The sequence below is a fragment of the Papio anubis genome, chromosome 7 (genome assembly GCF_008728515.1).
Source record: "Papio anubis isolate 15944 chromosome 7, Panubis1.0, whole genome shotgun sequence".
Lineage (NCBI taxonomy): Eukaryota > Metazoa > Chordata > Mammalia > Primates > Cercopithecidae > Papio > Papio anubis.
Window position 1 is genome coordinate 3,180,655 of NC_044982.1, and position 13,972 is coordinate 3,194,626.

The window sequence follows — 13,972 nt, forward strand, 5'->3', positions numbered from 1 at the left end:
CACTTTGGGAGGCAGATCACTTGAGGTCAGGAGTTTGAGACCAGCCTGGCCAACACGGTGAAACCCCGTTTCCACTAAAAATACAAAAATTAACTGGGTGTGATGGCGTGGGCCTTGTAGTCCCAGCTACTCAAGAGGCAGAGACAGAATTGCTTGAACTCAGGAGCTTGCAGTGAGCTGAGATCCTGCTACTGCACTCCAGCCTGGGCGACTGAGCAAGTGTTTCTCACACACACACACACACACACACACACACACACACACACACAAACTTGACGAACAGAGAAGAGACTGTGGTCACATCTGAGGACCCCAAACTTGTAACCACAGAGGACTGTTGCTGAAGCTCCAGGGCCTTTTAAGCAGGCCCCCAATAAGTGATCCCAGTCTTCAGAGAGGAAAGAGAGGTTTCATTGCTCCTAGGACCTCAGATTCTGCTGGCTGTGGGACAGGAGCCTGGACCTGTTAATCTCTCCACTCTAGCCACTGTGCCCTTGTGGTAGGTAGACAAGGCTGGTTGGTGACCCAACCTTCCCAGGCTGAAGTGCATTCTTCTGACCAGTCTGCTCCCTGCCCCGCCCCTCGCTTCCCTGCCTGTCTCCTACAGCACCTTAACCACCCTGGCAACAGAGGGACGCAAACGCAAGCATGACCAGGAGAGCCTGCTGCTTCCGCCAGCCTCAGCCCCACCATCCACCATGGAGGAGCTTCCACTTTCTGAGTGTGCTCCCCAACTTTCCTCTCCTGGGCAAACTCCTACCCATCCTCTGAGAACCAGCACAAACACTGCCTCTTTCTGTGGTGCTGTCCTCTCTCCCCTAAGGCTCTATCCCTGCTGTTTGCCTGCCTTGGCCTGGGAGCTCCTCTAGGGGGTGTGGGGATTTGGAGTCAAGTGTGAGCTGCCCAAGGCCCGACATGGAGTAGAGACTCAACGATGTGGTGGAATGAATGAGTGGACGGCCACGCACCACTCTGGGACTTGGTTTTCAGGCCACAAATGGTCCCTTCAGAAGACTCCAACCCTGTCTGTTTCAAGGTTACCCAAGGACCTAGGGAGCTGCTGTACTGTTCTCTCCACTGATTAGTTGATTAGTACAACCATCCTGAAGATGAGAGATTTCTTCCTTACCTCTACCCCTAAGTCCTCCATGGGGCAATAAAAACTTGGGGGCCACATAGAGGACAAAGGATTGCCTTGTGACAGTAGGTGGGACCCAACCTCCATGTGCATTTGCTGTGGGACTCTGGGCTTGTTTCCTCCTTGAGAAGAGCATGTGTAATGCAATGCCACTGCAACCAATCCAGGGGTACTGTGGAAGGATCCCTTCACCAAGTACTAGACACGCTGGAAGGCAGGCTGCAGGCTGCCTCCTGGGAAGCCCACTCAGCTGCACCAGCAGGCCTAGTCTCTTAAGGTCCTTAGACACAATGCCATTCTCAAATTTTTTGTTTTTTGAGATGAAGTCTCACTCGTCACCTAGGCTGGAGTGCAATGGTGGGATCTCAGCTTACTGCAACCTCTGCCTCCCAGGTTCAAGTGATTCTCCTGCCTCAGCCTCTCAAGTAGCTGGGATTACAGGTGCCTGCCACCACGCCCAGCTAATTTCTGTATTTTTAGTAGAGATGGGGTTTCACCATGTTGGCCAGGCTGGTCTGGAACTCCTGACCTCAGGTGATCCAGCCGCCTTGGCCTCCCAAAGTGCTGGAATTACAGGTGGGAGCCACTGCGCCCCGCCAGGCACAATGCCAAGTGACTCCCTATCCCCTTGGGGTCACACAGCACATGCTACGGAGTAGACAAAAGTGCAGCACTGTTTCTGGTACTGAGACTGCTCTGGCTTTGGAGTAGTCAGGGAGGCTGAAATTTGAACCATCAAAAAGACAATGCAGGAACAAGGTCAACTTTGCAGTTTCTGGTTACTCTGGAATACTGGCAAGTCAAGCTGTAGCAATTAGGAAAATATTTGGTTAGATAAGGATTGTCTGCAGACTTGTCAGAAATGATAACTGACCTTGGTACAACAGTACCTATCCCTCAGGACCATGAAGACTGACTGAGCTAACATAATGCAGCAAAAGGTTCGAATTCACTTATCTGCTTTCTGCAGATGGCCAGCTTTCATTTCTGCCATCTCCAGGCCAAAGGCACAGTGCTTGGTACACTGGAACCAACAGCCTGGGGCTCAATCCTGATACCCCTCCCTTCTCAAGTGGGAAGCAGAGTTAAGATTAAAGATCTCCTTGCCCATCTCTAAACTTTAGGACCCACACCAAAAATTTTTAACTTCAGAATGTACTTGTTTAGAAAGCAATCCTCCCCCTTCCCTCATTCTTAACTAGAGATATACTATTACTCACAGTTACACAGCTGTGTATTTGAAGTCTGAGTTCCCTATTAAATACCTGTCAAGATTTCAAGAAATAAAATTGAGGCAGATTCTCAGTTCACAGATGACAAGACTAGCAAATAAAGCCAGCCAGTGACCCAATGAAACGAACAACTTTTGTGAGTGGGGCTGGCAAGTCTAACTGCAGGATATATCCAACACAAATCCAAAGCAACAGCTACAAAACAGGGCAGATTCCAATGCTTTGATCTAATTATAAAATGAAAACTTAATTTTAATATTAAAGCAGAGACAAAATACAATTTTATCATTATTTTAATCAAGTAACTTAGCTGTTTAAACAAACCCTTAAGACAGTTCAATAGAGCAAAGTGAAGAATTACTCTATTAGGATAACTTGTGAACAAAGTTCAGATTATTGAATTTGAATTCCACTGGAAGTTTGGCACCAGACTGAACACTGGTCTAAGCCAAAATTTTTAGTGTTCTAGAAGCCCTGAACATGTTTTCCCTCAGATTAAAAGTAGAAGCTTTATAATAGAACCTCATTAGCTTGACTCTGAGTATGCTGAGTGCAACTTAGCTTAGGTAACCAGTATCTCCTACAGAATTCCAGTTAATGAAAGCAAATCAGCCTTGCGGCAAAGAATTTGAAACCTAGGCAACATACGAGTTTGAAGAAAAAAAAAATCCTCTTTGGTGTGACAAAGCACAATCCCTCCAGGTATATGGCTCCTGCTCCACCTGCACCCGAATCTATCAAAGGCAGCTGGAGACCAATTCTTGTCTCTCCATTAAGACTGCTAGGTTTCAATTCCTTAAAATATCAAGCCAACAAGGTTTTATTACATCAAATGTTTGTATCATTTCAATGTGAACATTTTTTTACACCTATTTGTTATTAAGGTCTCATTACCTGTGAAATACGTCACAAAAAAAGAGGTGAATGGTATAAGCCACTGCTCCAAAATTAACCCTATCGATTCTCGATTCCCACTGTGCACTTCGTGAAAAGGGGCAACTGCCTACAGGTTTAACCTTGAAGATGATTACTCAAACACAGTCAGAACCCATAATGAGTTTAGATTAGGCAAGGAATTCACAATCAACTCTTTTGTGTCCAAATCTAAAGCCCTGCATGGGCTCTTTCAGGTCCTTGTCACCTGTACTCAGGTGGCCATCAGACTTCTTGGGTGCCTGGCTATATTCAATGTGAAGTAAAAAATATCCCAAGTCTTACACCAAAATAGAGGCTCTGACTTAGAAGTATACTTTTAGTTTTCTTTTTAAATAAGACATTCTGGAAGGAAAAAAAAAGAAAAAAAGAAAATCAAGTTTGAAACACAGTTAACACTTATTTTGGCAAGATAGCAACCAAAATCTGAAAAGCATAAACTATGTGTCCAAATGTAAAAGGTATTAAAGAACCATAGGGGGCAGAAATTAAAGCCACACTGAAAAGACACAGTATGTCTAACATTTTGGAATTGTAATTTAAACCCTAAGGGCAAACGCTGAAAAATCATGCTTAGGTTGCTAGTAAGTGCACCCTTCCCTGTTTCTCCCAAATAAAATCAGTTTATTGTTTAATTGCACCCCAAAGCAAGTTCTCTCAGTACAAAGTAACTACTACGTACACACAAAATGCTTGTTAATGTAATCATTTCCCTGGCTCATCCAACGTGCAATGCACACAACTTCAAAGACTACAATTGGGGCAAGTGTACATGAAATGAGAAAACAGCTCTCCAAGTTTCAAAATCTGCTCTTACATTATTTATAGGACACTCAGATCGTATTCTTGGTAAGATGTTGTACTGTCATTTGATTATCAGTCTACCTCACAATGTACATTACCAGATGCCAATTTGAGGGACTATAGAGATAAAACTTTAGTACTGTATTTCTTAATGGGCTGAATAAGTTAACAATTAAGTTTGCTTTACATCCTGTTGAAGACCTCTTTGCAGCCCCAGAACCTAACAATATCTGGCAGGCTCCAAGAATGCTCATCAGGTGAAATGATGGCACAACATTTAAAAAAAAAAAAAGGAGCCAGTTACTTCAGCTTAAGTCATTCGGAGCCAAACATCTGAAGAATGACCAAAATCAAATCTTTATTTTTATAACTGTATAAATGTGATCCAAATGTGTCCACCACTAGTTTTTCAAAAAGAAACATGCTATAAATAAGCAAACTACATCTGCTCACTGATGTGTATGGACTCCCTAGATGTCTCATTGGGCTTAATTACAGACCACTCACAGTAATAGATTTTTAGTGTAAAGTGTAGCATGATGTTAAGCCATTTTAGCTTTTGCACATACATGTTGCACTTCTGGCTGATAATGGAGAAAATTTGCAGCATTATACTGTTAAGCTAGGTTGCATCCATCCCTTTAAATGGCATCAATATCGATGTCGTCATCCTTGTTGTCCGACTTCACGGTTTCCACTTTCGGTACACTGGCAGTCTTCGAATACACCACCTGGTAAGAATGATTTTATTCAACATAAGCTGATAAATCTGTTTATAAAACAGATCAATATAAACTGTGATCACAGAGGAGAAAATTGCCTAGCTGCAGCTATTTCTTCTTCACTGAACAGCTTTGTTATGCAAACACTGCAAGTTCTCTTACATAGGCTCCAGTCTAAGAGCATTTTTAAAGTTTCTTATAGACTACAATGTGTAGGAGTAGGAAGTTTCCACCACCCTATTATTTTCCAAATTATTGAGAGACTCTATTTTATTGCATCTTAAATTCTAAACTTGAAACTACCCCAAACTGCCATTTCTTCACTCCTCACAAACCTTTTTAAATCTCAAACACCCATCACCAGCACTGTATCCAATACCCTCCTCCCGAAATGTTTACCTCAATGTTCTCGTCTTCATCTTCTTCTTCACCACCAGAAGATTCTTCCTCTGCTTCCTTCAACCATTTTATAAACGGTTCTGCTTTGACACGAATCTCTTTGGCAAGTTCTTTGGAGACATATTTCTTAGAGGCCTAAAAAAATGTGAGTACAAATCTCTTAACTGAGGACCTTTAACAACTTTTGATTATTTATATAATCCCCCTTACTGAGCTCCCAGCTCTGAGGGGACTGGGTCCTAAACAAGTCTGAATCCTCAACAGAATAAATGTACTCAGTGAACACATTAGTCTCAGCAGTCTGTTATGACTACAAAGCTGACACGGTGGGAATCACAACCTATATAGCACAGGGACTGAACTTTAGCTTATTAAACATTTTTTCTTGATCTCAAAACCCTGTCACAATACTTGTGAATGGCCGGGCGCGGTGGCTCACGCCTGTAACCTCAGCACAGCGGATCACCTGAGGTCAGGAGTATGAGACCAACCTGACCAACATGGGAAAACCCCGTCTACTAAAAATACAAAAATTAGCTGGGTGTGATGGCAGGTGCCTGTAATCCCAGCTGCTCGGGAGGCTGAAGCAGGAGAATCACTTGAAGCTGGGAGGCAGAGGTTGCAGGGAGCCGAGATTATACCATTGCACTCCTGCCTGGGCAACAGAGACTTCATTTCAAAAAAAAACAAACAAAAAAAAACACCACCATAAAACTTGTGAACCTGAAGAGCCCACCTATGTATTCCCCACCTTTTCCGACCAGCTGATGATGACCTCTTCTTCTAAAAGGTCTGCATCGTACATCTCCTTCAAGATATGTGGAATCTTGGAGATAAGCTGAGCTTGATGCATTGCTACCACACACTCCAAACCATGAAGAAGGTACCGTTGAGCTTTTTTGTTGTTGTGACAAAACTGCAAATAGATACCTTGGCGTTAAGCTTTTTCATATGTTCTAAGTTGACAACTCCAGTACCCAAATAAGAATGTCTGCAAGTGCATGGCCCATACAATAGTGGTTCAAAAAGGTCAATGCATAAACATCCCTATTACTTTGTAAGGGCCTAGATACGGCACTTTCAGATGCTTAGAGGCTTGTAAGGTGGGTCAATTTCCCTACTTTCAAGCATGACAGGACAAGCAAAAATGGTTAAAATGACGATCTCAAAAGCCACACAGCTGTAATCTCATTTATGAATTCAGAGCAATTTGCTTACTCGTAGGAAATGGCGCCTGTATTTCTTAATCTGTTCTCTAATCTTCTCATTAAAAAGAACTTCAGTCAGAACAAGAGGGCCCATGGCTTTTACATCCAGTCTTTCTGCTTCAGCAACAATTTCTTTGTCAGATGAATCAATAATACCCTCTTCTTTCTTTTTCTGCAAATAAAAGGAAAACAATTCAGTGAAATGGAGGCACACTTTGCCAGGCTCAACATAGCAGTCAGTCCCTGCTCTGATGGACATATTTTTCCTAATTGGGCAGTTGCAAAAATATAGTGCCTAGAACCACGTGCAAAAGATATTTAATGAATGAACAAGAGTTAAAAAGAGTTGTGCATTAGAGTAATCCTAATCACACTGCTTAAAGTATCATATATCTAAAGGCACAAGGCTGGGCTGAGGCCGATTTACAGACCAAGCAAATGTTTTACCTTAACAAAATCAAACAGGATATTGACCCGCTCCTCAATTGTTCTTTCCAAATCATCACTGAGTGTCAGAACTTTCGCATGGTCACTGATTTCATCCATTCGACGCCTTTGAGCTTCCTCAGTTGTATCTTCTCCCCAGTCATCATCCTCCTCTTCTTCCTGTTTACGAAAACAGAGCTACTTGATCAAAAGTCTTAAAAACAACAACAAAAAGGTTCAGATTTTGTCAAGCTAATGGCATCAAGTCCATCTCCCACCAAAATTGGGTTCACCTTAATTCAAACCACCACTACTACTTGGAATCCAAAGCATTACTGTATTACACACTGAAGGCTAGTTTCCACACTTCCACCCACCTCAACCAACTGCCATACACTTCACACAACTTTAGTGCCCCCTAGGCCATCAACCCTGCACTTACCACTGTATGTGGAGGAGGACTGATTTCATTTGGTGGTGGTGGTGGTGGTGGTGTCTCACTGCTGGATACGGAGCCATTTTCCTTGTCTTTGCCCTTTCTATTTTTCTTTTCCTTTTCTTTCTTTCCTGTACCACTGTCACTATTCTCTATAGAGTAAAAGGGAAATAAAAATTTAACCCCATAACTTACGTTACCTCACTGCCCATCATTAACATCTAAAACCCTGCCCTTAACTTTCCTATGGATCCCCTCAGAAAAACCACACAGCGCACGCAATGCTAAGAGGCATCACAGATCAAATTCATCATGCATTTCTTAGATAAGAATGTCTAAGAATGGAGTGACACAAAATATTAGGAGTATTTAACTGCTAGGTAACATTAAGATGAAGTGATGATACCTCCACCAGGGAGTGAAAGGCTCGCTCTCTGTCATCCCTCATGAACAATCATAAACTCACCCCAGCTTCAGCCAACAGGTGAAACACTGTTTAAGTCTATATAACGGCTTGTCTCATGGGAGAGAGAACACCGGAATAGGTTAGACTTTCTTGCTATAGCAAGCTCAAATTGTGTCAGACAGTTTCCATCATCTGCCACAGAGTGTTGCTTGCAGTGCTCAAGTTTAATGAACAAGGCCCTCTTTACCAAACAATGTCAGTAAAAAGATCCTTTGCTGGGTTTCCATCAGAATTTTAGTCATTACTTCATCTACCCTAAGATAATCTGCCTTGATATGGCACAGTTTAATTGGCAGCCGATTTTTCACCTTTAATGGTAATTAACAATACACTTTTGAAAGATAGCTTAGATTCGGTAAAATATAGTGCAAAGACTAAAAGGTTCCTTACGTTGTTTTTCTGAGACAGAGTCACCGTTGCCCAGGCTGGAGTGCAGTGGCAAGATCTCAGCTCAGCGCAACCTCTGCCTCCAAGGTTCAAGTGATACTCATGCCTCAGCCACCTGAGTAGCTGGGATTACAGGAGCACACCATCACACTCTGCTAATTTTGTATTTTTAGTAGACAGGTTTCACTATGTTGGCCAGGCTGGTCCTGAACTCCTGGCCTCAAGCTCACCTTGGCCTCCCAAAATGCCGGGAATACAAGCATGACATGATGCCCAGTCTCCCTTACATTCCTATTACAAGAAAACCTTCCATTTTGTTCCCAACAGTTAGTTTACTTTATGTTAGGATCTTAGGAGTTCATCACAGAAGACTCACCAGGTGGGTTTTTGAGAATGAATGTGCAGAGTTTATGATGTGTGTCAAGCATGCCTCGATAGCCACAGGCTTTACAAGAATTACCTATTGTTTGCTTCTTTGGATTGACATGCTGCCAAAAAAATAACAAGTATGTTATCCACAACATAAACATGAAAATATCTAATCAGAAGACATCTAAACTACAGACAGCTTCACATCTAAAGGAAACTTTTTTCACAGTGATCTACTTTAAAAAAAAAGAACAGAAGTATCTCCAAAACTGGAGGTTTTGTCTTTGACTTATATTTGCTGCCTTCTCACGAAGGTGACTTAACGGTAACAAAAGTAGGCATATGGCTTTTTCTTTTGACAACCACAAAAGCACTTACCAAATCTGTTTCAGGATTCTCACATTCAGGACAGAGAACAAATTTTTTAATGAATCCATCCAACATGTCTTGCAGCTTATTCGCCTCATGAGATCCATTGACAATGTAACGGTCATTCTTAACATCAAACTGGGTCTGTGCTCCCAGCTCACAACCAAAATATTTGGTGGGATCTATTTGAATGAAAGAGGAATTTGGATCGTTACAGTTAACTAAATCTTTGGTTATTCACCCACATTTGTACCCACACTTTTTTTTTTTTTTGAGATGGAGTCTGTCACCCAGGCTGGAGTGCAACAGCATGGTCTCAGCTCCCCACAACCTCGGCCTCCTGGGTTCAAGCGATTCTCCTGCTTCAGCCTCCTGAGCAGCTGGGACTACAGGGCATGCCACCATGCCTGGCTAATTTTTGTATTATTGGTAGCTTCAGCGTTTCACTATGTTGGCTAGGTTGGTCTAGAACTCCTGACCTCGTGATTCGCCTGCCTCAGCCTTCCAAAGTGCTGGGGGTTACAGGTGTGAACCACCACACCCGGCCATCCACTTTAATTAAATGTGTTTCCCTGGTAGTTTTGTGAACTCATGGCAACCAATAAACCACGGTACCTCACTAACTTGTAAGCTAATTAGCTAGCATACAATTAAAACAAGTTTTGCAGCTCAACTACTTTGAGGACTCTATCCCATAATATGCCCTTTATGAACTTTTCCAAGATTTACTTACACGTTGGAGGCCGATTAAGCGCCTTTGCAACGTCAACCATGTTGACTATAACTGTCTTGATTCCATTTCCTTTGCCCTCGACCTAAAGGAAATAAGAATTTTAATTGTGCAGTTTCCCCTGACAGATGCAAACTCCAAAATTCTACAAAAAGAGTTATCAACTAAATTGAAGAGCAGTTTATTACCTTGGCAATCAGACGGGGCATCTTGTAGCGATAGAACTGGTCTGACACGCTGCGGTTGACATTGACAGACATTTTGGCTTATTAGTGGCTTTATCAATAAGATGAAGAGATCTTTGATTGCAACTTTTTGGTATCTTCTGTCTGGAGAAGAAGGGATGACATAAACGACTGCAAGAGTTCTCGGTCTCTGACATGAAAAAATTTTCGCCACTGAGGCTGTAAGCTTCTTGCTTGTATGCTATGTTTCCCCAATACAGGTACCAATGGCTGCGCAACAGCTCTGAAAGAGAAAGGGAAAGAACACACAAAAATCCCCCCAGGTTTAACATCATCGCTGGATGGAAACACCTCCTTTTACATCCTAGTAATGCTTCTGCTTAATTACACTTTAAAAACCACCTGAGATCACAAGCAGTCATTCTCACGTAACACAGTACAACCTGCGGGAACATAAAAGGCCTCCATTTCGACTAAGCTGTGACTCTGGTAGGGAAATGCCTGATAAGAAAACAGAAGCTGCGCTGCCTCAGCCGCCGTGAGTTTCCATCAGACCGACAGCAATCAGCAGGTTTGCCTCTGCGGCCATCCTAAAGTGCTGAAGAACGAACCCGAACCCTCTCCGCCCCCACCCCGCCTGGATCAGGAAACTTCTCAGGCACACCCCCCTTCGCCATCATTTTTAAGGGGTAACTAGGAAACTATTCTCTACCACTAATTGTTGCTTCGGCAACCATGGCTTACTTCAAAGCAGCACTTCCTTAAAAGCAGTGCTCGCCCAAAAGTGCCATTAAGCAAGGGAGGCTCGGCCCGGCCTCCCTTTTCCTCGCTATTCAAACACTCGGTTAACCTTCGACCCGGTCCCCATGGCTACGGCGCTCCGAGGCGTTTCCGCGGGGGCTGGCGAGCTGGACACCTCCGCGAAGGAGGGCGGCGCGCGACCCGAGCGTCTGGCCCCATCCCCAGCGCGTCCCCCGGGAGCCGGCGGCCCCGGAGGGTGCGCAGCCGGGAAGCGACACCCGGCCGAGGGGTGCCGGGGCTCGGGCCGCCCCCGCCAGGAGCGCGCGATGACTCACAAATGCAGCAGCTAAAGCCTGACTCAGCCCGAGCGGCGGGCACGCGCGACGCGCTCCCGCCAGGCCGGGGAGGGGGCGACACCAGGCCGGGGAGCGCGCGGGGAGGGGGCGGCCGGTGCCCGAGCCCGCGCCCGCCCGCCGTCCGCCCAAACTGCGCCACACGCCGCGGCGGGGTCACGCGGCGGCCGCCGCCATCTTGTGCGGCCGCCATCTCCTGGTCCGCCGCGCCCGCGACTCACCGTTTTCGTCAAATAAAGACATAAACCCAACGCTGCTCGCCCGGGACTGGGATGAAGAGAGGCGCGATTTAAACCCGAGTCCGAGTCCAAGGAGGCGGAGGCGAAGCGCAGCGAGGAGCGGCCGGGCCAGGTGCCGCCGCCGAGCAGCGGGGAGGGGCTGTCCCAGCGACGTCCGCGGTCCACACCCGTCAGCGCCGGAGCCTGGCGACCTGGCGCGGAGAGACGGCGCCGTGAGCCGCGGGCGGGTCGGGGGGTGCGCCTTCCCCGCCAGCCAGCGGCCCGCGGGGTCGAGGGGGCGGGGAGCACCGGGCAGGGGGCGCGGGGCCGCCGCCCCACCACCGGACTCACCTCTGGAATGTTCTCGCTCTGACTGAACAACGCCGCCGCCGCGCTCAAGCTACCCTCGGCCCCAGCGTCCGCCCCCCGCGTCAGGCCTCACTGCCCATTGGCTGGAGGTCTGCCACAGTTCGCTCGTCATTGGCTTGCTTGCGACGTCAATCGCGTCCTTCCGCGCCCCTTCTGCTTCCTGAGGCTCCACTCGCGGCCTCGGCCCGCCTCCAGCCCCGGCCCCGCTTACTTCCTCTCCCTTCCCCCCGCCTTTCCCAGAGGTCTTCGCGTCGCAGTGTTCGGGTCTCGCGAGAGCCGGAGTGTCCCTGGTGGCGGGGCCGGTGTGCCGGGCTCCGTGCCTTGTCGCTTTGGGCTTTGCGGGGAAGATGGCGGTTGGTCTCCTCCCCCGCCGGGTGTGGGCCAGGCCGCGGCGTCGCAGCGACTCCCGGGACGCAGGAGCCATCGTCCTCGAAACCGCTCTCGAGGCCGTGTTATTGCGGCCGCCACCTTCGGGGAGAGGAACCCTACCGCGTTCTCTCCGCGGTGGGCGCTTGTCTCCCTTCCCCGTCCTCCCGGGACTCCCGTCTCCGGGCCTCGAGCAATAGTTGTTTTTCCATCCTAAGCCCAGGCTTGGGTCTTTCATCCCAGGGCTGTCTTCTGTTTTGGACTCGGGGTGGATTGGCCGCTGGCGGAACGAGCCAGTCACTGCCCAGGGCCGTCGCGAGACCGCGCCGCCTCGGTGCCGGCCCGCACCCCGGCCTGCGCGCTTAGCTCAGCGCGTCGCCTCCCGTTTTCGGAAGAGCAGGCCCTTAATTGGTTTGGAATCCCGGGGCCTCCTGAAGGCGCTTCGTGGTGGGTTCCCACCTTCTGGTGAAGGCCTCCCTGCGCTCCCAGGCTTGAAAAGCGCTGTGCTTCGTGCTTCTCTGTCACCTTGCTCCTAGTGGGCATCACCTCGGGTCCACCCCTCCAGTTTATGACTTGTGAATTCCTTGACAGGCAAATCGTAGCCCAGAGCAGGCGTTTATAATGAGATTCCAATGTATTCTGTTGAAAATTATTATTTAGGCCGGTCGCGGTGGCTCACGTCTGTAATTCCAGCACTTTGGGAGGGCTGAGGTGGGCGGATCACCTGAGGTCAGGAATTTGAGACCAGCCTGGCCAATATGGTGGAACCCCGTCTCTACTAAAAATACAAAAAATCAGCTGGGCGTGGTGGCGCGCTTGTAATGCCAGCTACTCGGGAGGCTGAGGCAGGAGAATCCTTGAACCTGGGAGGCACAGGTTGCAGTGAGCCGAGATCACACCTCTGCACTCCAGCCTGGACAACAGAGTGAGACTGTCTTCAAAAAAAAAAAAGAAAATTATTATTTAGAGAGAGGCTCTCATATTTTAGTTCTGTTGAAACTCTCGCATTCTTTCTGAAACTTGGAATTTTTTGTGAAAACTTGAGACTTAAAAACACATCCGTAGTTCACCCTGAAGTTTGAAGACCTCACTTAGACTGTTTAGAGTGAGAGCCCCGCTAACCTGCACTCTGGTCTCTAAGGTACAGTCATCGGGAAGTCCTGAGCGGCCGTGCAGGTTTCCCGATCTGGAAAAGAGCAATGTTGCTGAGGACAGGATGAGGTAGATAAGAGGCTGACCTTTGTTTTAGACCAGTTGCATTTGCACTGAGGTTAGAATTGGCAGCTATGTTGATTTTTATCAAAATCCAAGACCGCGCTTCCATAACTTAAAAGCTTTATAAACAAAAATCGGCAGTTTTGGTGGGAAGAAAAAAAAGGCACGATCCAGAATTGAGAGGTGATTTGTGTCCTTTAGGGCAGGGACTTTTGTAATCCTGCAGTGTGTACCCTGGCGTGTAGTTAAGCCAAATGCACGGTGCCTTATGAGTACCAGGGTTCTCATCAGACAAACTAGAAAGGGGGATCCCCGACAAGCTGCTGCTGTTTCACGGTGGAGCATGACTTAGCAATATTGAAACAGATCTGAGTTTTTGCTTGGCAGCACACAAATGACGTTATTTTAGAAACTCTGTTGGAAAGTATAGGCATAAAACTAGTCTGAGGTAAGAGGCCTTCCTTTTCAGTAAAGTTTTAATAATGAAACACGAAGTAATTAGCTTTTTCGTATGTTTAATGGTACAATTTTTAATTTCATTGAAGTCTCTAGTAATTTTAATTGCTTTTAATATGTGTACTACTCATTTGTATGCAACCATGGACAACTTTAAAAAATTAGTTTTGTGTTCTATTTCTCCCTTTTAGTTAATACATAATTACACATTTGCAGGATACAAAGTGATATTTCAGTACATGTATACAGTGTGTAATGATTAAAGCAGAGTAATGAGCATATCTATCACCTCAGATTTTAATCATTTCTTTGTGTTGGGAACATTCAGAATTCTGTCTTCTAGCTTTTCGAAAATATTCAATAGGTTGTTGTTAAGTATATTCACCCTGAAATACTACAGAGCACTAGAAGTTATTGAGCTGTAATTTTGTATCAATCTCTCCCTTTCCT

The 13,972-nt window shown here is 46.2% G+C and overlaps 1 protein-coding gene and 1 non-coding gene across 6 annotated transcripts; both read right to left on the minus strand.

Moving 5' to 3' along the window:
- Positions 1–2,645: 2,645 nt before the first annotated feature.
- On the minus strand, positions 2,646–11,583 carry EIF5 (eukaryotic translation initiation factor 5). 5 transcript variants are annotated; one of them, XM_003902306.4, is made up of 12 exons: positions 11,468–11,583; positions 11,120–11,328; positions 9,808–10,087; positions 9,623–9,704; positions 8,899–9,071; positions 8,528–8,639; positions 7,305–7,450; positions 6,884–7,042; positions 6,447–6,608; positions 5,980–6,144; positions 5,229–5,363; positions 2,646–4,838 (listed from the first exon to the last, which is right to left on the minus strand). In XM_003902306.4, the coding sequence occupies exons 3-12, from the start codon at positions 9,877–9,879 to the stop codon at positions 4,749–4,751; spliced, it is 1,296 nt and encodes a 431-aa protein (XP_003902355.1). In that variant the 5' UTR covers positions 9,880–10,087; positions 11,120–11,328; positions 11,468–11,583; the 3' UTR covers positions 2,646–4,748. The 5 variants fall into 5 exon arrangements, with proteins under 5 accessions (XP_003902355.1, XP_021797319.1, XP_021797318.1 ...); XM_021941627.1 differs by lacking the exon at positions 5,980–6,144; XM_021941626.1 differs by lacking the exon at positions 11,120–11,328 and having other exon boundaries at positions 11,468–11,531.
- LOC116276218 lies at positions 7,790–7,915 on the minus strand. Its single transcript, XR_004185648.1, has one exon. It is a non-coding gene; the product is annotated as a small nucleolar RNA SNORA28 (small nucleolar RNA).
- Positions 11,584–13,972: the final 2,389 nt, after the last annotated feature.